The sequence below is a fragment of the Tachyglossus aculeatus genome, chromosome 3 (assembly GCF_015852505.1).
Source record: "Tachyglossus aculeatus isolate mTacAcu1 chromosome 3, mTacAcu1.pri, whole genome shotgun sequence".
Classification (NCBI taxonomy): Eukaryota; Metazoa; Chordata; class Mammalia; order Monotremata; family Tachyglossidae; genus Tachyglossus; species Tachyglossus aculeatus.
This window is the reverse complement of record NC_052068.1, coordinates 22732785-22758755: the sequence shown is the minus strand read 5'-3', so window position 1 is coordinate 22758755 and position 25971 is coordinate 22732785. Positions and strand designations below refer to the sequence as shown.

The following is a 25971-nucleotide window of genomic DNA, read 5'->3' as shown; positions in this document are numbered from 1 at the left end:
GGAGGGCAAATGAATGTCAGTCATTCCACATGGGCCTAGGTTGCAGGCACCAGAGGAAGTGGGGGCATCTGTCTGTAAATCTTTATGATCTTTCTTCGCTCCTGTACTGAGCCTGGATCGGAGGTGTCAGAAGGGATTTTATGAGTCTAGCAACGTAGTAGTTGTAATTTGGAGCCCATTTAGGCTTTTTCCCCTTTGGTGGAATAGGCCCCAGTTTTATGAAATACCTGCTTTCCTCCAGCAGACGGGTGTTATAATTCTTAGCAGACTATCCCCCTCCCTCCAGAGCAGCAGGCGACAAAGTAGATCCGGAAATTCCTGAGCGTAGGGAAGTCGGCTCTAATGCAATTACCTGAAATAAAAGAAGGGGTCAGATAATAAGGGGCAAAGGTTTTCCCTTTTAAAATAAAGGGCAGCGTAAACAAAACCAGCTGCCTGGGAGCCAACAAACCCTTCTCATTAAAATTTTTAAGAGCTAATGGGCACACGTGACTAATTGTGAAAGATCTCGCAATGGGGTTCAGGGGGTTATTAAATCGGGGTGAGGGCATTGCCCATCTTCCCCACTGGGACTGCATAAGGCTAGACTGGAATCGGTGGGATGTAAAGGATCGGCAATGTGCGATCACACCAGCGCTCTTGGTCTCCTGTAGATCCAGAGATTTGGTAGGTTTCCAGGTAAAGATACTGAGCCCATGATGGGCAGAAAAGGATTGATCACCCGAGTTCAAGTGAGTGGTTGAAGGGAAGAGCCATCACAGACGAGGTATAATGTAGATCAGTCAATCAGTCGTATTTATTGAGCGCTTATTGTGTGCAGAGCACTGTAGATGTAGATGGTTTCTTTCACTCTGTATGCACTACCATCTTCCACTGCCATCCAGCACTTTTGCTTCAGGTACCTCCTCTCTTGGAGCCAGAAAAGGGACAGTGTACTGCAGAAGGAAACCTGATAGACTGTGAGTTTCATTGAGAGTCTCCTGCCCAGTGCTAGGCTCCTAATTCTACAAAATGAGAGCTGCCTCAGAAAGATTCCTCACTTTATAACTGATTTTTCATCTTCATTTTCATCACCATAATTCTTAGTAAATTATTGGCCTTTGGGGGATCCTTTGGAGGCAGCTAAGGATCACCTTCCCCCTGCCTCTGATGAGGAAAGAGGCAGAAAGATGCAAAGATAACTGTACAGGACGTCCTGTCCCCATTGTCAACTTCATCATCATCATCACTATCATCTTTGACTTATCATCATCATCATCATTAGTAGCTATTAATTGGATGGCTCCATGGATCTGACTCTGGGCTAGGCTTAAGTCATTATTCCACATCCAATATTAACTCGGTGCTGAGCTTCCAGGAAATAAATTTCAAAGTAGAAAATTGAAACTTTGTATTCCACCTCAACTAGCCAAGTAGCCTGGTGAATTTTCTAGAATTTCAACAGTGAAACCAGCTAGTTTGGGCAAGCTCTTTTCAGAAGCAATTTTGTTGTTCCTTTTAGGGACAAGGGCAAACTAATTACAAATTTATTTTCTCACCTCTTAGTAAGCACATAAGAGCAGGCTTTGTTTTGTGCAGACCTGGGCTCTAATAGAGTAATAAAAATTAAGTTGTGTAAAAATCCCCCTAAATAAAGCTTTTGTTGTTGGTCAAACTGATGTGATATGTTAGCCTCACGTAGGTGTTAGTTTATGGTGTATGGCTATTTAATAATAATAATGATGATGATGGCATTTATTAAGCGCTTTCTATGTGCAAATCACTGGTCTAAGTGCTGGGAAGGTTAAAAGTTGATCAGGTTGTCCCACGGGGGGCTCACAGTCTTAATCCCCATTTTACAGATGAGGTAACTGAGGCACAGAGAAGTTAAGCGACTTGACCAAAATCACACAGCTGACAGTTGGTGGAGGCGGGATTTGAACCCATGACCTCTGACTCCAAAGCCCGTGCTTTGTACTCTGTGCATGTACTCTGTGCTTACTGTTCTGAGATCTGAAGTAGATACAATGAGATTGCACACCATACCTGTGGAGCGCAGGTCTAAGGCTGGCTTCCCTCCCTCCTCATGTATGACAGACAATTACTCTTTCCCCCTTCAAATCCCTATTGAAGGCACATCCCCTTCAAGAGGTCTTCCCTGAATAAGCCCTCTTTTCCTTTTCTTCAACTTCCTTCTGCGTCACCCTGACTTTCTCCCTTTATTTTTCCCCGCTCCCAGCCCGACAGCACTTACGTACATGTCTACAATTTTATTTATTTATGATAATGTCTGTTTCCCCCTCTAAATGGTAATCTTGTTGTGGACAGGGAATATGTCTGTTACATTGTTCTATTGTACTCGCCCAAGCACTTAGTACAATGTTCTGCACACAGTAAGCACTCAATAAATAAAATTGAATGATTGACTGACTGATTGGCTTCAGAACAAAGGTAAGTAAAAATCACACAGAGCCACATCAGAGTGGGACACCCAGAATGACAGCGCTTAAAAATCTGAAAGCACCCAGCCTGTGTTGGAAGAAGCCACTTGTGAGAACAGGACCCTGGGAGGAAAATGCAAAACCTCTTGAACAAGGGGAGAAGCATCTGGGTTCCCTCTGGAGAATTCCTCCTAGTTTGGGGATTCAAACAATGACTCAATCAGTGGTATTTATTGACTATTTACTGCATGCAGTTCGCTGAACTAAGCACTGAGTGAGCTGGCGTATGATCTATGGAAAGAGTCAAGGGAGGGAGGCGGCAAATTGCTCTCTGGGCCGGAGTGGCCAAATGTCGGAAGGCGGTTCTGGGAATGGAGAGCAGAAACCTAACCGCTTAACTGCCAAATTTCTTTGGGACTATTATTGTCATCATAATAATGATGATAGTAATGATGATTGTAGTGTATCAGAGTAAGCATTTACTCTGCACTAAGGGTAGGTACAAAGTTATCAGTTCTGACTCAAACCCTGTCCCAGATGAAGCTCGTGGCCTATCTTTCCCCATTTTACAGATGCAGAAATTGAAGCCCAGAGAGTTAAATGACTTGCCCAAGGTCACACAGCAGGCCCGTGGCAGAGCTGGAACTAGAACCCAGGTCTCTGACTTCTGGTCTTATAATAATAATAATAATGGTATTTTCTAAGCGCTTACTATGTGCAAAGCACTGTTCTAAGCACTGGGGAGGTTATAAGGTGATCAGGTTGTCGCATGGGGGGCTCACAGTCTTAATCCCTATTTTACAGAGGAGGTAACTGAGGCACAGAGAAATTAAGTGACTTGCCCAAAGTCACACAGCTGGCAGAGCTGGGATTTGAACCCATGACCTCTGACTCCAAAGCCCGTGGTCTTTCCACTGAGCCACGCTGCTTCTCATGTATCTTGAATGAAGAAAGCCACAAATTAAGCTGCTGTGCAATCTTTGGTAAATCACTTAACTTCTCTGTGCCTCAGTTTCCTCATCTGTAAAGTGGAGATTTAGTATCTGTTCTCCCTCATACTTAGACGGTGAACCCCTTGTGGGACAAGAATGTATCTAACCTGATTACCTTGTACCTACCCAATGTTCATTCAGTACAGGGCCTAACAAATACCATCGTCATCATCATTACTATTATTATTATTATTATTATTATTATTATTAGGCAACAAGTATTTAGTGAGCATCCCCAGGGTGCATAGCACTCAGCTGTACTCCACAAATTGAACTGGTCTCTGTTGGATGACTTACTGTCTTTGTAGGACAGGATAATAGATAAGACTTGGGCCTAGGTGACATCTCAATCAATCAATAAATTGGTAGTACATCAATAAATCGGTAGTACTTATTGAGTGCTTACTGCATGCAGAGCACTGTACTAAGTGCTTGGAAGAGTACAATACAACAAAATTAGCAGAAAAGTTCTCTGCCCATAATGCGTTTATAGTCTAAAAGATCAAAGATGTCAAGGGGGCACAGAAGTACTAAACAAACAGCAATGAATGATTTTAAGTATCTTGATTTGTCAGTTTCTCTGGCTCCTCTTTGCCCCCCTCCTCATTTTGTAGGCATCCCTCTCCCTGCCCCCACCAGACTCTGTCATGAGTCCTCAGCAATTTTTAGTCTACACCCACTTTTTTGGAGAGCACAACTGAGAAGCAGCATGGTATAATGGATAGAGCACGGACTTGGGAGTCAGAAGGTCATGGGTTCTAATTCTGGCTCTGTGTGATCTTGGGCAAGTCACTTTACTTCTCTGTGCCAAATTATTGCATCTGTAAAATAGAGATTGAGACTCTGAGTCCCACATGGGGCAGGGACTTTGTCCAACCTGATTGGCTTGAATCCACCCCAGTGCTTAGTTCAGTGCCTGGAACATAGTAAGTGCTTAACAAATATCATAATTAATATTATTACTAATAGGGCTTCAGCTACCACCTCTGTGATTCCCAAATTTACCTCTCTATCCCTCACTTCTCTTCTGACCTGCAATCCCACATCTCTGCCTTCCTCCAGGACATCTCTACTTCAGTATCCTGCTGGAATGTCAGACTCAACAGGTCCAAAACAGAGCTCCTCATCTTTCCCCATAAACCCATTCTTCCCCATACTTTTCCATCTCTATCGATAAAGGGACCTTCCTTCTTGCCCCAGAAAACTGAAACTCTAGGGACCATATTCAACTTTTTCCTATCATTCAACTTTCTTGTTTCACTCCTCCTCCTCCCCCTAAATAGCCACCACCCTGAAACTCTGAGCTCCAAGCGAGACAGAGACTTTATCCAACTTGATTTTCTTGTATCTACTCCAGTGCTTAGTACAGGGCCTGGAACATAGTAAGCACTTAACGAAGTACCATAAAAACCCAGCTGTGATCTTACTACAGTTAGATTATTGCATCGGCCTCCTTGCTGGATCCCAGCTTTCCACCTCGCCAATCTATACTGCACAGTGCTGCATGGACCATCATCCTCAAACATCCATCAGCCCACATCTCTCTTCTTTTCAAAATGTACACTGACTTTCTGTGTCTCTCTGCATCGAACAACAACTCTTCATAATTGTTCATGAGGCTCTCCACTGTCTGTCTCCTCCTTACCTGTCTGCTCTCTTCATCTGCTATTTCCCAGCCCATTGTATTCCTCTTCCCAAGCCAATCTTCTAATTGTTCCTCAGTCTTGACTCTCCTCCCATTGTCCCCTCCTTCACTCTGTCTCCCAGCTTGGAATTCCTTCCCTCCCCACGTTAGACAAAGCACAGCTCTTCCCACGTTCAAATCCCTCCCAAAATTCCCACCTTCTCCAACTAGCCTTCCCCCCCTCTAATCTCTCTGTATCCAGAATCATTTAGTTCCATCAGATATCTTAAGGGCTTATGAATCTATTTTTACCCATCCTCAGCATTCTTAAATATATGTATTCTCAAGTATTTATTTTGACAACTCTGTGAATATTTTTATGTTCATCTCCTCAATAAGAGTATAAACTCCTTGTTGGCAGAGAATATGTCACTTTTTATTCAGTATTTCCCAAGCCCCTACTATAGTACACTGCACCAAGTGGGTATTCAATAAATATCATTACTATCACTGCTACTAATTCAGCTGAAATATCACAAGCCCAGGTCCTTAAAGAAATTGAGCAGAGGATGAGGGAGAATAGTAATCAAAATGTTAAAACTGAAACCCTAGCACTATAACTGTTCTCTCCTTGCCCCTGGCCACTCGCTGTTATTGTTATGAAATGTTTGTGAGGAATATGATGCTTTTGAATCTATATCCAAAGCTGGTCTGGTTTATCTGACCACCCTCAGAGGAGGCATTGATGATTTTTGAGAGACCTTAAGTATGCACAAATGAATTCTGCTTTGGAGTGAGGGCCATGAAATAAAACTGGCCTGACTTACTGCCAGTTTTTCAGCCTTTGAAGAAGTAAGACACTATTTTCAAATGTTTTACAATTCCTGGGAACACTGTGCCCTCACCTAAGTTCTTAAACATGCCTCAGCTGAAGTGAAAGTATTACTATCCCCACGCTTTTTCACTTTGAGATTCATTCACCAAAGATTTGTTGGCTAAAAAAATAAAGTATCTTTGGATCAGCTTTTTGATCACCCACCCATCTCATTTTCCCTCCCCCACTTTCTCTTGCCACCTCCACCCTCCCCAGCCCCAACTTTCTGTCTTGGAACTGCTACAATTTATAAAATACAGGTTGAAAATCCACACCCTGAGCCATAGTATGGGTGGCAGTTGGGAAAACAGGCTTGTTTGGAAGGATCCAGGAGCTGAATTTTCCCTTGGCATAAGAGAGGTACACGGATCAAATTTTCATTGCCAACAGGGTTGACAATGCCTAGGAAATCAGTCTCTGTGGCCCTTGGCTTTAGATGTCTTCTGACTCTCCTATTATCTTCATTTCAGCTACTACATTGACGGCCGGGTGGTCAAGGTGATGGACTTCCTAAAAACACGACTCTTAGATACACTCTCCGACCAGATTCGGAAAATCCAGAAAGTAAGTAAGAAGTGATGTGGAAAGAAGAGAACTGGGTCTGAAAAGGGGCAAAGGAAAGAGAAAAATGTGACTCTCAGATGTCATAAAAGCCAGACATTGGCAGGAGAATTGATATAGGGAGTGGCGTCTATATTTCAACTCAGTCCCCACAGCCTAAGGGTCTTGTTATTTGGACTTTTGGGAGGGTGTTGTGTTAAACACTTTTCTTTCATGTTGACTCTCTTTTGGTTTGCTATTCTTCTCAGCACATAGCAAAATGTCATATACTTAATGAGTTCTTGAACTAATGATTGAATTAATTAATCAATAACTAAATGGATCAGTCAATCAACCCTAGGATGGGAAACATGGCCTAGAAGCTCATTGTGGGCAGGGATTGTCTCTCTTTGTTGCTGAATTGTACTTCCCAAGTGCTTAGTATAGTGGGCTGCACACACTAGGTGCTCAATAAATTTGATTGAATGAATGAAAGCTATGTATATTAATTTAGCCAACAGTAAATTTTGAATGCCCACTGTGAGTTGAGCCCTATGCTGTAGTGGATCCTATGGAGAATTACACAAGAGTAGAGTTTATAAATTCATTTTGATTCCTGGTTATCTAAAAATCAAATGACAACACTGGAACGGGAAAGTGTCCCCATAGTTATGTCATACTATATGTAATTTTTGTACATATCTGGAATTCATTTGAATGTCTGTCTCCCCCTCTAGAAGGTAAGGTCCTTTTGGGCAGGAAGTGTACCTACCAACTCTACTCTCCAAAGAATTTAGTACAACACTTTGCACATAGGAAGCGCTCAATAAATGCCACACGATGATGATGATTGATTGATTGATGGACAGAATAAAAAAGGGAGAAAAAAGGACAGATATGTGGAAAGGTGATGCAGGCTGTGAAAATCAGATTATAGGTAATAATGGTGACTGGAGAGAGAGAAGAAGTGCAGAGAGCAGAGCCGTTGATTAGGTGTGTCTCTCTACCTCTGCTCTTCCATCCTAAGCATCTACATACAGTTAAATAACCAAGCCATAGATGGCTCTTCCTTAATTGACACCCATGCTCATCACCCTCGTCAGTTGTTCCAGACATTAAATTCTCTCCTCAGGCCCCCCATCCCTCACCCTCATTGAATTGGCCATCTACTGCTTAGGAAAATTAATACCATCTGGTCTGAGCTCCCCAAAATCATCCCTCCTCCTCCTCCATCCTCCCTCCTCCTGGCCCCCTTTTCAACTTTCCCATCCTTCCCAGCATTATCTTCAGAGGAGATCTCCTGCCTCCTCTCAAGTGCCATCCCCTGCATTGGATCCTATTCCTTCACACCTTATAAAACTCTCACCCCTTCCCTCCTTCCCTCCTTAACTATTCATTCATTCATTCAATCATATTTATTGAGCACTTACTGTGTGCAGAGCACTGTATTAAGCACTTGGAAAGTACAATTCAGCAGTAGAGACAATCCCTGCCCACACCAGGCTTGCAGTCTAGAAAAATAATTATGGTACCTGTTAAGCACTTACTATGTGCCAAGCACTGTTCCAAGTGCTGAGATAGATACAGGGTCATCAGGTTGTCACACGTGGGGCTCACACTTTTAATTCCCATTTTACAGGTGAGGTAGATGAGGCACAGAGAAGTTAAGTCACTTCCCCAAGGTCACACAGCAGACAAGTGGCAGAGTCGGGATTAGATCCCACATCCTCTGACTCCCAAGCCAGTGCTCTTTCCACTAAGCCATGTACTGTCTTCAACCGCTATTGTTCCAATGGCTTCTTCCCTACTGCCTTCAAACATGCCCACTTCTCCCCCATCCTAAAAAAAAAAAACCCTTGACCCCACAGCTTCCTCCAGTTACCACTCCATCCGCCTCCTACCCTTCCTTTCCAAACTCCTTGAGTGAGTCATCTACACTCACTGCCTCAAATTCCTCTCCTCCAACTCTCTCTTTGACTCCCTCCAATCTGCCTTCCGCCCCCATCACTTCACTGAAACCACCCTCTCAAAGGTCACCAAAGACCTCCATCTTGCCAAATCCACTTGGCTCCTACTCCATCCTAATCCTTCTCGACCTCTGTTACCTCTGACACTACGGACCACCCCCTTCTGCTCGATACATTATCCAACCTTGGCTTCACTGACTCCATTCTCTCCTGGTTCTCCTCTTATCTCTCTGTCTGTTCATTCTCAGTCTCCTTCGCGGGCTCCTCCCCCACTTCCCATCCCCTTACAGTAGGGGTTCCTCAAGGCTCAGTTCTTGGTCCCCTTCTGTTCTCCATCTATACTCACTACCTTGGTGAACTCGTTAGTTCCCACCGCTTCAACTATCATCTCTACGTGGATGACACCCAAATCTATATCTTCTTCCCTGTTCTTTCTCCCTCCCTCCAGGCTGGCATCTCCTCCTGCCTTCAGGGCATCTCTACTTGGGTGTTCTCCCACCACCTTAAACTCAACATGTCCAAGACTGAGCTCCTTGTCTTCCCTCCTAAACCCTGTCCTCTCCCTGACTTTTCCATTACCATGGACGACACTACTATCCTTCCCACCTCACAGGCCCGCAAACTTGGTGTCATCCTTGACACCACTCTCCCATTCAATCAACATATCCAATCTGTCACCAAATCCTGCTGATCTCACCTTCATAATGGCACCAAGATCCGCCCTTTCCTCTCCATTCAAACCACGACCACCTTAGTACAATCACTTATCCTATCCCTACTGGATTACTGCATCAGCATCCTTTCTGACCTGCCAACCTCCTGCCTCTCCCCACTTCAGTCCATACTTCACTCTGCTGCCCAGATTCTCTTTCTACAGAATCGCTCAGGGCATGTCATCCCACTCCTCAAAAGTCTTCAGTTGTCTTCCAACCTCCGTATCAAACAAAAACTCCTCACTATTGGCTTCAAAGCTCTCCATCACCTTGCCCCTTCTTACCTCTCCTCCCTTCTATCCTACTACATCGAAGCCTGCACATTCTGCTCCTCTGTTGCTAACCTTCTCACTTTGCCTCTTTTTCGCCTGTCCCACCATCAACCCCTGGCCCACATCCTACCTCTGTCCTGGGACACCCTCCCTCCTCAAATCTGCTTACTCATGTACTTCTCGAATTGAGAAGCAGTGTGGCTCAGTGGAAAGAGCACAGGCTGGGGAGCCAGAGATCTTGGGTTCTAATCCCAGCTCCACCACTTGTCAGCAGTGTGACCTTGGGCAAGTCACTTAACTTCTCTGTGCCTCAGTTCCCTCACCTGTAAAATGGGGATGAAGACTGTGAGTCCCACATGGGATAACCTGATTGCCTTGTATCTACCCCAGTGCTCAGAACAGTGCTCAGTACATAGTAAGCACTTAACAAATACCAACATTATTATTATTATTATTATTAAATCCACCAAACAATCACACTTCCCCCCTTCATAGACCTATTGAAGGCACTACTCCTCCAAGAGGCTTTCCCAGACTAAGCCCCCCTTTTCCTCAGCTCCCCCTCCCTTCCTCATCACCTCAACTCGTTACCTTTGCTCTTCCTCCCAACTCCCCAATATATGTATAAATCTTTAATTACATTTATTTTTATTGATGTCTGTTTCCTTGTTTTGATGTGTAAATATATCTATAATTTAATGTCAGTTTACTTGTTTTGATATCTGTCTCCCCCTCTCTAGACTGTAAGCCTGGTGTGGGCAGGGATTGTCTCTATTGCTGAATTGTGCCTTATAATGATAATAATAATAATAATAATAATAATGGCATTTATTAAGTGCTTACTATGTGCAAAGCACTGTTCTAAGCGCTGGGGAGGATACAAGGTGATCAGGTTGTCCCACGGGGGACTCACAGTCTTAATCCCCATTTTACAGATGAGGGAACTGAGGCACAGAGAAGTGAAGTGACTTGCCCAAAGTCACACAGCTGGCAATTGGCAGAGCTGGGATTCGAACCCATGACCCCTGACTCCAAAGCCCATGCTCTTTCCACTGAGCCATGCTGCTTCTCTAGCATTTAGTATGGTGCTCTGCACACAGAAAGCGCTCAATAAATATGACTGACTGAATGAATTAAAAATCCTGGCTCCACCATTTGTCTTCTCTGTAGCCTTAGGCAAGCCACTTCACTTTTCTGTGCCTCAGTTACCTCATCTGTAAAATAGGGATTAAGACCGTGAGCCCACATGGAACAGGGACTGTGTCCAAGTCAATTTGCCTGTGTCCACCCCAGGGCTTAGTACATTGCCTGGCACATAGTAAGCACTTAACAAATACCATAATAATAATAATAATAATAATAGTAATTATTATTATTATTATCATTACCCTGGGCTCATAGTCCAGGAGTGGGAAGGATAGGTATGATATTCCCGTCTTGTAGAGGAAGAAACTGAGATATAGATTTTTGTTTGCTCTGCACACAGTAAGCGCTCAATAAATACGATTGATGATGTTTTTTAATGGTATTTGTTAAGTGCTTACTATGTGCCAGGCACTATGCTAAACACTGGGATAGGTAGAAGATAATCAGGGTGGACACAGTCCATGTCCCACATGTGGCTCGCAGTCTTAATCCCCATTTTACAGATAAGATAACTGAGGCAGGGAGAAGTTGAATGACTAGACACACAGTAGGCATGTGGCAGAACTGGGATTAGAACCCAGGTTTTCTGACTCCCAGGGTCGTGCTCTTTCCACTAGGCTACACTAAGTGATTTACCTTTACTTGACAACTTCTGCAGGGATGGAGATGGGGAGGGAGATGGAGAAACTCTTTCTAGCCACAGGAATAGGTTTTGCTCATTCCTAGCCAAAACTGCAAGAGCCCCACGCAGGAAAATAGAATGTCTCCCCCTCATCCCCCTCCCCATCCCCCCTGCCTTAGCTCCTTCCCCTCCCTACAGCACCTGTATATATGTATATATGTTTGTATGTATTTATTACTCTATTTTATTTGTACATATTTGTACATATTTATTCTATTTATTTTATTTTGTTAATATGTTTTGTTTTGTTCTCTGTCTCCCCCTTCTAGACTGTGAGCCCGCTGTTGGGTAGGGACCATCTCTGTATGTTGCCAACTTGTACTTCCCAAGCACTTAGTACAGTGCTCTGCACACAGTAAGTGCTCAATAAATACCACTGAATGAATGAATGAATGAAAGCGAGAGCTGGGACTAGAACTTAGGTCTCCTGGGATCTTCCCAGTGCTCTTTCCACTAAACTATGCCACCTCTCAATTGTCACTCAATTAATCATTTGGTGATTTAAAAAGTACCTAATCTGACAGAATGTTTCCAAGTGACTGTTTGGTTCCCTGAACTTCATTTCATGACCCTTTGAGTTCACATTCACCAGTTACCCCTCTACCCCAGGCTACTGTGCAATTTCTTTATTTTGGAAGGTGCTATTCTTATCCATGTACCCGAATCTTCAAAGACAAAGATAGCCACCCACCATAGCACTTATGTAAGCTCCTTATGGACAGGAAATGTGTCTACCAACTCTGTTATATTTTACTCTCCCAAACATTTAGTAAAGTGCTCTGTATACAGTAAGTGCTCAATAAACACCATTGATTGATAGGTAGGAAGAATTTCTGCGTCCAGGTAGTCAATGTTGAAATCAGAGGTTGAGGCAAGGAGTGTGGTTTAATTAGATGCTTGATCACTCAGATCAATCAATCAATCAATCGTATTTATTGAGCGCTTACTTTGTGCAGAGCACTGTACTAAGCGCTTGGGAAGTACAAGTTGGCAACATATATCTGAATCACTGAATAGTATGGATATGAGGACTGCATCTCAGGCTAACAGGCATAGTTGCCTTTTATTAAATATATATTTTTCTCTGAATGTGCACAATAAAGAGCTCGATCTTTATGTGGTGATAAACATATTAAGGCTCTGTTTGGTTCCAATTTGTACCAGGAAAGCATTCAACTTGACAACTTCTGCTGGGATGGAGATGGGGAGGGAGATGGAGAAACTCTTTCTAGAAACAGGAATAGGTTGTGCTCATTCCTAGCCAAAACTGCAAAACCCCACACAGGAAAATAGAATGGAAAACCACAGAACCTGTGGTGGTGTCTGACCTTTGGAGCCCTCCAAGAAACAGAAGAAGCAGTGTGGCCTTGTGGAAAGAGAAGGGGCCCGGGAGTCAGAGGACCTGGATTCTAATCTTGGCTCTTCCAATTGATTGCTCTGTGACCTTGGGCAATTCACTTAACTTTTCTGAGCCTCAGTTCTTCTGTTCTTCATCCAGCTTAGATTTTCATCCCCATGTGGGACAGGGACTCTGTGCAACCTCGTTAACTTGTACCTACCCCTGCCCCTAGAACAGAATTTGGCACATAGTAAGTGCATAACAGATACCATAAAATAACAAAAAAGCAAACCCAAAAAAAAAAAGCCCCCCCAAATCACCAGGGAATTCCCTGACCCTTTGGGAAGAATGCCCAGAACAGTTTAGGAATAACATTGACAGTGTGCAGCCTATCAGGACTAATTAGACCAGCTGGCCCTGTCCCCTATTCTTGTTTTATTACTTCCTCCCTAATTAGGAAAGGTGACAATTTAGGATATCCACAGGCAAAATGCCTACCCCTATGAGATCCACTACAGACATTACTCACTGTCAGTTTACACAGCCCCCAGCTAGAACAAGGAGTCTGGAATCCCTTCTGAAGCATTTCTGAGCAACTCAAATTATGTGGCTGAAGGGATTTGCGAATATAGCCAGATAGACAAATACCTTACCTACAAGATTGTAAATTCCTCCACTAGACTGTAAGCTCTTTGAGGGCAGGAACCACGCCTACCAAATCTGTTGTGTTGTATTCTCCCAAACACTTAGTACAGTACTCTTTACAAAGTAAGCCCTCAGTAAGTACCATTGATTGATTGAGTCTCACTGTGTAAAAGAGGAACAGGTTTTGCTTCCCAATAAAATAATTGCTAATTCATCTTAAATAGGTTATAGATAAAGCTGTTTCACTGAGACTTTTAGGTTAAAATCAATCAATGAATAACATTTATTGAGCTCCTATTGGGTGCAGAAAATTAAATTAAGCATTTGGGAGAATACAGTGGAGTTAGGAGACTCAACTCCTGCCCTCAAGGAGTTGAAAATCTAATGGGGGAGACACATATAAAATAACATTGAGTTAAGAGGAAAAAGAAACTAGAAAGATGGATAAGTGGATGAGTATGTGTTTAAATAGAAGGTGTTTAAATTGAAATGTACAGAAGTGCTATGAGTAGTTGAGACTGCCTCAGTGCTGAGAGGGGTGTTTAGGGTTGTAGGGAGGAGAGATGAGAGATTAATGGGAGAAAGTCTCTCCAAGGAGGTAGACTTTCAATCAATCAATCAATCAGTGGTATTCATTGAGTGCTTACTGTATGTGGAGCACTGTGCTAAGTGCTTGGGAGAGTTTCCCTTCCCGCAGTGATCTTACAGTCAAGAGAGGGAGACAGATATTAATATAAATAAATAATTCATAGATACATATATAAGTGTTATGGGGCTGAGGGCAAGGTGAATACCAAATGCCAATACGATACAGATCCGAGTCCATAGGTGATACAGAAGGGAGAGGGGGTTGGGGAAAAGGGGGTTTAATCAGGGAAGGATCTTGGAGGCGATGTGAACTTAATAACACTTTGAAAGTAGGAGACTGGTGATCTGGAGCATACAGACGTGGAGGGGTGTTCCAGCCAGAGTGAGGATGTGGGAAAAGGATCAGAAGTGAGAGAAACAAGATCAGAGCACAATGGGTCAGCTGGAGTTAGAGGACCAAAGTGTGTGGGCTGGGCTGTAATAGGTCAGTAGAGTAAGGAAGGAGGAGGGCAAGCTGACTGTGAGCTTGTTGTGGGCAGGGAATGTGTCTGTTGTTGTATTGTACTCTCCCAAGTGGTTAGTACAGTGTTTTGCACACAGTAAGCGCTCAGTAAATATGAATGAATAAATGAATGAATAATTGAGTGCTTTAAGGCCAGCAGTAAGGAGTTTCTGTTTGGTGTGGCAGTGGATGGGCTACAGCTAGAGGTTCTTGAGGAGTGGGGAGATGATGATTACGATGGCATTTGGTAAGCGCTTCCTATGTGCCAAGAACTGTTCTAAGCGCTGGGGTAGGTACAAGGTCATCAGGTTGTCCCACGTAGGGCTCACAGTCTTAATCCCCATTTTACAGATGAGGTAACTAAGGCACTGAGAAGTTAAGTGACTTGCCCAAAATCACACAGTTGATCAGTGGAAGAGTTGGGATTAGAACCCATGACCTCAGACTCCCAAGCCCGGGCTCTTTCCACTAAGCCACTCTGCTTCTCTGCAGCGTGGATGATGTGGATTGAGTGGTTTCAGAAGGATTTTGAAGATGGGAACAGCTGTAGTCTGGCAGGTTTGAAGTGTGAGGGAGCTCTAGACAGGAGGAAGGGTATCAGCCAGACATTGCAAACAGGAGAGATGAGAGGGCTTCTTGTTCCTCCATTATATTGCTGTATGCTAATGTGCTAACAAGGAACATTTAACCATCATATTTTATCGTTCTTGGTTCTTTAGCTTCTCTGGATCCTGCTGAAAATTACTGTAGATTGTTTGGGTATTTATTAAGCACTAATAATAATAATGGCATTTATTAAGTGCTTACTATGTGCAAAGCACTGTTCTAAGCACTAACTATGCACTACATACTATGTTATGTGCTGGGGAAGACATGAGTTAATCAGATCAGCCACAGTTGTCCTTAGCCCTTAAGAGGCCCATGTGCGCATAGGATAGGGAGAATGAGCATCTTATCCTCATTTTATGGTGGAAACTGAGGCTTAGAGGGGTTAAATAACATGCCCAAGGATACACAGCTGTGCATTAGAATTGAGATTAGAATCCACATCTCCTAGATCTTCTAGACTGTGAGCCCACTGTTGGGTAGGGACCGTCTCTATATGTTGCCAACTTGTACTTCCCAAGTGCTTAGTACAGTGCTCTGCAAACAGTAAGCGCTCAATAAATACGATTGATTGATTGATTGATCTCCTGGCACCAAGGCTCATGCTCTTTCCACTAGGCCCTACTGCGTTCCTAAACTGTACTTGACTTGTTCCTAAACTGTAGGCGGCTTGTGCAAAGATTAAGCTCAGGCTAATCAGATATATTATAGGTTGTTGTTTTGGTGACTCTCAATCAATCGATCAATGGTATTTACTGAGCACAAAGCACTACGTTAAGCATTTGGGAGAGTACAATACAACAGTGTTGGCAGACACTCTCCCTGTTCACAGTGAGTTTAATAAAGTGACCTTAATAACGTGACCTTAAAAACGGCTTTATGAGTCATTTTCAAATGGTAAATGGATATACTTTGATAATAATGATGGCATTTTTTAAGTGCTTACTATGTGCAAAGCACTGTTCTAAGTGCTGGGGAGGTTACAAGGTGATCAGGTTGTCCCACGGGGGGCTCACAGTTTTCATCCCCATTTTACAGATGAGGTCACTGAGGCCCAGAGAAGTTAAATGACTTGCCCAAAATCACCCAGCTGACTACTGGTGGAGCTTGGATTTGAACCCATAACCTCTGACTCCAAAGCCCAAGCTCTTTCCACTGAGCCATGCTGCTTCCCTTTAAAGGCATACTTTCTAAACTCCAGTTGGCAGATCCGACTGAACGGGACTCTTTCCTTACAAATTTCAGCAAACTGCATCAATCAATCAGTCAATCATATTTATTGAGTGCTACCATGTACTGAGCACTGAACTAAACATTTGAGAGAGTACAGTATAACAGAGTGGGCAGACACATCCCTGCCCACAAGGAGCTTTCAGTCTAGAGGGGGAGACAGGCATTAATATAAATAAATGAATTGCCGATATATACATAAGTGCTATGAGGCTGAGGGAGGGATGAATAAAGGCTGCAAATCCAAGGAGCTGCAGAAAGAAAGAAATAAGAGGAAATGTGGGCTTAATCAGGAAAAGCCTCTATAAATATTATATACTAAGTGCTTAATAAGTGGGGTAGTAGTGGATAAAACAATTTACTGCTAAACTATAATAGTAATTTTTAATATACAAGACATGATTTTATCTTTTTATTTTTTAGTGTGTCAGGGTACCATTGTCATCTTCCTGAGTAAAACTTAATGCAATTTGCTTCAGCGTGAATGAAGTGAAACCAGAAATCTTCAACGAGCACCTCAGTCATTCTAACCTAAATAGTCATTTCCTCCAATATCTGTGCTTGACTTTGGTACCACTATAATTATCAAAAGTCACGGCACTTGTTAAACATTTGCTATGTTTTAAGTACTGGGGTAGACACAATTTATCAGAACAGTCCCCAACCCAAACTGGGTTTGCAGTCTGGTGTGGAGATGTGAGTGGATGTTTAGTCCCCATTTCGCAGATGGTTAGAGCACAGAGAAGTTCTTTAGCCCCGGGGTCACACAGAGGGCAGGTGGCAGGGCCAGGATGGGAGCCCAGGTCCTCTGATTCCTGATCCTGAGCTACTTCCACTAAAATAGATATCTCAATGAAGTTAATGAGATATTTCCCCCACAGTACATGAATCACACAGTCAACTGGGAACTGCACTTATTTGACTCTGATTAAATATGTCTTGGGCTCCCACAGAGTTTTAGAAGAAAGTCCAGCTTAATTACTTGAGAGGTGTGTATACCAAGATTATTTATTTCATTTCTAATACCATTTAATAATAAAATATTCTAAAATGGTACAAATATCCAGTGGTTTGGCTGTTCAGGTGCAGAGACATCCTGATTAAAGACTATCCTCTAATAGAACAGTGTTTAACTAACATGTGGAATATGAGAAAAGGAACAATATTTTTCTGACTTTGATTTGCACCATTTATTAATGCCACCCTCAGCCCCACAGCATTGGTGTACAGATACACAATTTATGTATTAATATCTATCTCCCCTTCTAGCCTGCAAGTTCACTTTGGGCAGGGAAAACGTCTGCCAACTCTGTTGGATTCTCCCAAGTGCTTAGTACAGTGCTATACTCACTCAATAAACATCACTGAATAATTGATTGGGGGAGATATGCCTTTAATAAGGCTTTGAGGATAGGGAGAGAGAAATCATCTGTCAGATATGAAGAAGGAGGGAGGTCTAGGCCAGAGGCAGAATACGAGTGAGAGGTCAGTGATGAGGTACAATGATTAGGGTGGCATTAGATGAATGAAGCAGGTGGACTGGCTTATAGTAAAATCAGAGAAGAAAGGTAGGAGGAGGCAAGGTGACTGAGTGCTTTAAAACCAGTGGGAAGATGTTTCTACTCAACGAGGAGGTGGACGAGCAACCACTGGAAATTCTTTAGTGGGGTAATCAATCATTCATATTTATTCATTCATTCAATCGTATTTATTGAGGGCTTACTGTGTGCAGAGCACTGTACTAAGCACTTGAAAAGTGCAATTCAGCAACAAATAGAGAAAATCCCTGCCCAACAACGGGCTCACAGTCTAGAAGGGCAGAGAGAGACTCAAAACAAGTAAACAGGCGTCAATAGCATCAATATAAATAAGAAGAACTGTAGATATATGTAGATCATTAATAAAATAAATAGAATAGTAAATATGTGCTTATATACACAAGTGCTGTGGGGCGGGGAGGTGGGTAGAGCAGAGGGAGAGAGTAGGGTTGATGGGGAGGGGAGGGGGAGCAGAGGAAAAGGGGAGCTTAGTCTGGGAAGACCTCCTGGAGGAAGTGAGCTTTCAGTAGGGCTTTGAAGGGGGGAAGTGGGCTAGTTTGGCAGATGTGAAGAGGGAGGGCATTCCAGGCCAGAGGTAGGATGTGGGCCAGGGGTCGACGGCGGGACAGGTGAGAACAAGACACAGCGAGAAGGTTAGCACCAGAGGAACGGTGGGTGCGGGCTGGGCTGTAGAAGGAGAGAAAGGAGGTGAGGTAGGAGGGGCAAGGTGATGGAGAGCTTTGAAGCCCATAATGAGGAGGTTTTGCAACCACTGAAGATTTTTAAGGAGGGGTGTGACATGTAAAGGGAGTTTCTGTAGAAAGATAATCTGGGCAGCAGAGTGAAGTATAGACTGAAGTGGGGAGAGACAGGAGGTTGGGAGATCAGAAAGCATGCTAATGCAGTAATCCAGCTGGGATATGATGAGTGATTGTACTAACAAGGTAGCAGTTTGGATGGAGAGAAAAGGATGGGTCTTGGAGATGTTGTGAAGGTGAGACCGGCAGGCTTTGGTGATGTGGGGTGAATTGAATATGTGGAGCAGAGTCAAGGATGACACCAAGGTTGTGGGCTTGTGAGACAGGAAGGATGGTAGTGTCATCTACAGTGACAGAAAAGTAAGGGAGAGGACAGGCTTTGGGAGGGAAAATAAGGAGCTCAGTCTTGGACATGTTGAGTTATAGGTGGCGAGAGGACATTCAGGTAGAGATGTCCCGAAGGCAGGAGGAGATACAAGCCTGGAGGGAGGAAGAGAGAACAGGGGAGGAGATCTAGATTTGGGTATCATCCACATAGAGATGATAGTTGAAGCATGGGAGCGAATGAGTTCACCAAGGGAGTGAGTATAGATGGAGAACAGAAATAGACCAAGAACTGGCCCCTGAGGAACCCCTACAGTTAGGGGATGTGAAGGGGAGGAGGAGCCACAAAGGAGGCTGAGAATGAACGGCCAGAGAGGTAAGAGGAGAATCAGGAGAGGATGGAGTTAGTGAAGCCAGGGTTGGGTAGCGTTTTGAGGAGAAGGGGATGGTAAACAGTGTCAAAGGCAACCGAGAGTTCAAGGAAGAGTAGTATAGAGTAGGAGCCATTGGATTTGGCAAGAAGGTAATTGGTGACCTTTGAGAGAGTGGTTTCAGTAGAGTGGAGGAGATGGAAGCCAGATTGGAGGGGGTCCAGGAGAGTCTTGGAGGAGAGGAATTTGACGCAGCGAGTGTAGATGACTCGCTCCATTTATCGTACACTTTCCATGTGCAGAGCACCATACTAAGTACTTGGAAGAGTAAAACCCAACAATGTAAAAGATACATTCCCTGCCCACAACCAGCTTACATTCTAGAGGGTAACATGGATTGAATGTTTCATAGAAAAATAAACTGGACAGCAGACTGAAGTGGGAAAAGACAGGAGGCAGGGAGGTCATCAAGGAGGCTGATGCCTTAGTCAAGGTGGGATAGGATAAGTGCTCGTATCACTGTGGTAGCAGTTTAGATGGAGAGGAGAGGGCAGATTTTAGTGCTGCTGTGAAGTCTTAACCGACAGGATTTGGTAACAGATTGATTATATGCGTTGAATGAGCAATATGAATCTAAAATAGTGCCAAGAATCACCCATGTGGCTGGCTCCATTTTCATTTTTTACTGAAATTTTTGTCTTCCATCTGCTTTCCTTAGGGTCTAATCTAATTTATTTCAGGTCTTTGAGCAATGGGTCTAGATTAATATTCACAATATTGAACATTAATTATGACAATCGTCAAAATAAACTGGAGGGAAATGTGTACACCTTCAAAATCAATCAATCGTATTTTTTGAGCACTTACTGTGTGCAGACCACTGGACTAAGCGCTTGGGAAGTACATGTTGGCAACATATAGAGACAGTCCCTTACCCAACAGTGGGCTCACAGTCTAGAAGGGGGAGACAGAGAACAAAACCAAACATATTAACAAAATAAAATAAATAGAATAGATATGTACAAGTAATATAAATAAATAAATAAATAGAATAATGAATATGTACAAACATATCTACATATATGCAGGTGCTGTGGGGAAGGGAAGGAGGTAAGACAGGGGGGATGGAGAGGGGGATGAGGGGGAGAGGAAGGAGGGGGGTCAGTCTGGGAAGGCCTCCTGGAGGAGGTGAGCTCTCAGTAGGGTCTTGAAGGGAAGAAGAGAGCTAGCTTGGTGGATGTGTGGAGGGAGGGCATTTCGGGCCAGGGGGATGACGTGGGCCAGGGTTCGACGGCGGGACAGGCGAGAACGAGGCACGGTGAGGAGATTAGCGGCAGAGGAGCGGAGAGTAGCCATATGATTAAGGGGTTGGAAAATAGGACTTATTAAGGAATCTTAAAGAAATAGAATTCCACAGTTTGAAGAAAGGTGGGTTGAGGATTAGTTTAGCAGCCTTCTTCAAAACTGGGAAAGATTCTTTTGGACTATAGTGACTGATTGCTCCACATCTCCATGAACTAATAGTATAGAACAAAAACAAGTGAAGAGCTTGTTGATTGATTCTCTCCCCACCTCATCACCAAACCACCTTTAGGCACACTGATACTCTATCTCAGTCCCACAGCACTATTGGCTCCTATGCTTATGTTCTGCTGCTTCCCCTATCTGTAATTTTAATGTCTCTCTCCTGACTAGATTGTATGCTCCTTGAAGGCAGGGATCATGTCTACTTTATTGTATTGTAGTCTCCCAAATGCTTAGTGCAATGTACTACACACTGTAAGTGCTCAATAAATACCATTGATTGGCTTGATTGAATGATTGATAAATCTGCTTACGCTGCCAGAAACACTATGCAGAGCTTGCTCTCCAACGGGAACTTCTGCCTGCATATCTTGGTACCCTACCTACTATTCTTCTGACTCCCTTCCTTCTTTCCCCTGGATCCTTCTGCATTATTATTGTTCTTGTTGAATCGGAAAAGACTGACTGTCCCACTAATCAGTAAAACGTGGAAAATAAAAATCTCTTGGGTATCCCTGTCTTCAGTCTTTAGCCACCACTGTGAATTCATTAGCTGCACATCTCCCTTGCTGTGGAGAAATCGTCTTAACTTCAGAACAGTTGAAAATGAAAATGAAAAACAGTTGAAAATGGAGCCCCGTAACCTAGGAACGGCCAGTTGTAATGAATAATCTTTCAGAAGCAGGAAATAAGATGGTGTTTTATTTTTAAGTACCCCTGGAGACTATAATGATTGTATTAACATTTTAGACCCAGTCTTTATAAGTAAAAAAAACCTAAAGGCTCATTTGCACAGCAGTGTAAACTGCTGCATACTCTGGCCTGAATAAAATATTTATTTTTACTACTTGCAGTCTTCTAAGGAGCAGTGAGGTCTCTTGAGGAAAGCATGTGCCTGAGAGTCAGAGGGCCTGGATTCTAATCCCAGCTCCCACATGGGGTTCATCCTCTAAGTAGGAGGGAGAACAGTTATTTAATTTTCATTTTACAAATAAGAAACTGAGGCACAGAGTAGTGAAGTGACTTGCACAACGTCACTCAGCAGACAAGTGGCAGGGTCAGTATTAGAACCCAGGTCCTCAGGTCCCACCTGAGGCTCACAGTCTAAGTAGGAGAGAACAGATATCCCCATTATGCGGATGAAGGAACTGAGGCATAGAGAAGTTAAGTGTTTTGCCCCAGGTCACCCAGTAGATCATCATCATCATCAATCATATTTATTGAGTGCTTACTATGTGCAGAGCACTGTACTAAGTGCTTGGGAAGTACAAATTGGCAACATATAGAGACAGTCCCTACCCAACAGTGGGCTCACAGTCTAAAAGGGGGAGACAGAGAACAAAACCAAACATACTAACAAAATAAAATAAATAGGATAGATATGTACAAGTAAAATAAATAAATAAATAAATAAATAGAGTAATAAATATGTACAAACATATATACATATATACAGGTGCTGTGGGGAAGGGAAGGAGGTAAGAAGGGGGGATGGAGAGGGGGACGAGGGGGTGAGGAAGGAAGGGGCTCAGTCTGGGAAGGCCTCCCAGAGTAGATGTGTAGAGTAGATGTGTAGACACCTGTTCTCCCTCCTACTTAGACTGTGAGACCCCAGTGGGACCCGATTATCTTGTATCTTCCCCAGCACTTAGTACAGTGCTGGGAACATAGTAAGTGCTTGGCAATTCTTAATACATCCTGGACCTATTTATGGGCAAAGTGACTGCAACACAATGACGACAGAAGGCAGCAGATCCATTAACCACTTGGTGGTTTTTCTCGGCATCTGTGGCATATAGTCTATGCTATGCATGTTTGCCAGTCATATCTCCAGATTCCTGCTCGTCCTGTCCACCTCGCAGACAGTCCAAGGTAGTTCTCTGGTCAGAAATTTTCACCACTGAAGTCATGGTGCCAGCAGGCAGAACCAAGATTAGAACTCAGGTCTCCCAATTCCCAGAGCAACACATTCGCCTAAGGACCAATAATATTTTCGAGAAGTAGCATGGCCTGGTGGCCAGAGCACAGTCTTCAGAGTCAGAGGATATGAGTTCTAATCCCGACTTTGCCACTTGTCTGCTATATGACCTTGGGCAAGTCACTTAACCTCTCCTTGCCTCAGTTACCTCATCTGTAAAATGGGGATTAAGACTGAGCCCCATGAGGAAGTGGGACTGTGACCAACCTGATTAACTTGTATCTACCCCAGCACTTAAAACTCTGCTTGCCACATAATAGGTGCTTATCAAATACCACAACTATTAATTGTTATTGCTACCATTGTGCCTCCTTCCCCTGTTGAGCTGACATTAAGGGATTCATATGTTCACATATTCAAAAATGAATATATTTAGGAGGAAGTTCTGCCCAAAGTTTGTTTCAGATTTGGGGGCCATAGGAGACACTGCTGAGCAGATAAATCAAGAAGTTTAGACCTGGAAAAGCATGGTAATTTTACAATGGGTGATGGAGACATCAATGGGTTAATCTCATCTCATTCAGAGAATTATCATCCCATGAGGCACTCACGGAATTTCAATAATCCAATGCATCATTGTAAGATGTGGAAATAGGTGAAGAAGTAGTTGTGTTGTTTCTACCACCTGCTAAAACTGTAGGATTAAAAATCTCGCATGAGTTTTCAAGAAAGCAGAATGGATTTCTAAATAGAATCAGTGACCAAGATCCTAATAGAGAGAGAGGTTCAAAGAGGTGCAGAGGAGTTTAAAAGCTTTTCCCTAGCTACCAGGTCCATTTAAATTGGACACGTTTCTCACTGAAATGGAAAAATCACTACCTCAGTCAACAGAACAAATTTGTATTTCTCCAGCTTCTTGGAAAGGTTTCTAATCCAATTACAATTCATTTATTTAATAGTAGGTTATACTTTGAATTACTTCAATAAAGATCAAATGATAGTTTACTGATTTCAATCCTTCTAGTATAAAGAACATAAGGGAATTTTATATTGCTTTCCCAGAGGTTCTGGAATGGATCCTCATTTGTAACATGTCAGTGTATAAGAAAATATAACATGCCATACCATTTATGATTCCATGTTATTTTAAAGGAGTGTAGCCTATTGTATCATGGGATACTCGTGTATCATGGGGTATTCCTGTATTACAGATTAAGATTAAAGTGATGTTTAGCAGTCAGATGTATTTATTGAATGCTTACTTGTACATACTACTGTACTAACTGCTTGGGAGAATACAATATAACGCTATAACAGACACATTCCCTGCAAACGAGCTTACAGTCTAGAATACTGTCTATAGTTTATTGTAGCTGTACTTAAACCATTTCATTTTTAATTAAATCCAGTACTATGTATAAATGTATTTGTACATGTATTTCCCATTTGTGGACTTTAGAAAAGAAACAGTAAAATTAGAGTGACCAGTGAAAGTTACCTTAAGTGAGTTAGTGATGAGGCCTAATAAGGAACACGTGTAGAGGGAAGGAGGAGAGAGAAAAGGACAGAGGGGCAAAGAGAGGGAGAAAGGACAGAAGGGAACATACAATACCCACCATGGCCATGGCCATCACAGTCTTCTCTCATCTTCTATTGCGGCCCTTCCAGCATTATCCGACAAATACTCTTCCCTACCTTCAAAGCCTTATTGGAAGCATAACTCCTCCAAAAGGCCTTCCCTGACTAGACATTCCTTTCCTCTTCTCCCACTCCTTTCTGTGTCACCCTGACTCACTGTCTTTATTCATCCCCCACTCCCAGCCCCACAGTACTTATGTACCTACCTATAGTTTATTTATATTAATGCCTGTCGTCCTCCTCTAGACTTGTAAGCTTATTGTGGGCAGGGGATGTGTCTGTTTATTGTAATATTGTATTCTCCCAAGTGCTTAGTACAGAGCTCTGCACACAGTAGGCACTCAATAAATACAATTGACTGACTGATCAATGCCTTGAGTGCCCCTGTCCATGATGGTCTATTTTATCCAAAGGCACTGGGCAGAAGTAGAACTGGTTTTGTCAGCAACCCCAAGCTGAATGATCAGTCTAGAACTGTCTTTGAATGGATGGTCCTGACTGGGTTGGAAACTCCCATCAATACAACATGGTGGCGAGGGTGGCAATGGCCGCTGAAGAGGAGGAGAAGGAGGAGGCTAGCCAACCGCCTCCTCCTCCCTGCAACTGAGCTCCCTCAACCCCTGCTGTACCCTGCACATGTGATAACCACCTCCATGCCCACCACCATCACAACTAGGACTGTGGGGGCGGGAGAGAAGCCTGAACTCCCTGACCAACCGGCCTCAAGTGGGATATCTCGTTATGTCAGATAAAATAGACCGATTGAATTTCCTGAACTGCTTCCTGCTTTGCTCAGGTATACCTGGCTTATTCAATTTTGGACTCCTCGCTTTTCATAAATACTGGGCTTCAGTTCTTACCATATGTAACGCAGGAGCTTAGCTCCAAGCAGATTCATTCTGGATTCGGTGAGACTGAAGAAAGAGAGAGGAGCCTTTGCAATGGGGTTCATATCACCTTTAATCTCGCGGCGGCTGGTCGAGGTCCTGGTGCAAGGACAGCCCCCTTCCACGGGACATCTTTGGAGCATCCACACCGCAACAGGTGTGGGGTGGGTTTTATACAGAAATGGACAAAGGTGGCCGCTTGCCAAAGGCTTATCTATGGCCTACATAAGTGTGGCGCAGTTAGAAATATATGGCGCATGAGCAGAAAGCAGAGCAAGGAATTCTAGGTATCGTAACAAAGTGAGGGATCCTGGATATCATAAAAAAGTGAGGGATTCTAGGTATCGCAGTATTCTGTAGACATACACCATTTATCTGTATTTGAGGTTTCTCTGTATTTGGAAACTCTGCCTTTTAAATGTCTCAAGACTTGAAAGCCCCACCAAGGAGCCTAAAGGAATCAGCTGCCTGGCCTCCTCTGAAGGGGCAGACAATTCTAAACTCCCTGAGGGAAGGTAATGTATGGAATAATATAGTACTCCATACTATATGGAGTATAGAATAAAGTCTATACTCAAGGCTGGCTACAGTCAGTCAGTTAATAATAATAATAATAATGATGACATTTGTTAAGTGCTTACTATGTGCAAAGCACTGTTCTAGACTGTGAGCCTGTTGAGTAGGGACCGTCTCTATATGTTGCCAACTTGTACTTCCCAAGTGCTTAGTACAGTGCTCTGCACACAGTAAGCGCTCAATAAATACTATTGAATGAATGATTGTTCTAAGCACTGGGGGGATAATAATGATGGCATTTGTTAAGCACTTACTACGTGCAGAGCACTGTTCTAAGCACTGAGCACTGTTCTAAGC

At 43.2% G+C, this 25971-nt stretch overlaps 1 protein-coding gene across 1 annotated transcript in view; it reads left to right on the top strand.

Annotated features, from left to right (window-relative positions):
- Positions 1 to 25971, top strand: part of HPSE2 (heparanase 2 (inactive)) — a 709452-nt gene that overhangs the window by 442736 nt on the left and 240745 nt on the right. Inside the window, exon 7 of the mRNA XM_038744163.1 lies at positions 6381 to 6474. Coding sequence (XP_038600091.1) covers positions 6381 to 6474 — 94 coding nt within the window. The remainder of the gene's footprint in view (positions 1 to 6380; positions 6475 to 25971) is intronic.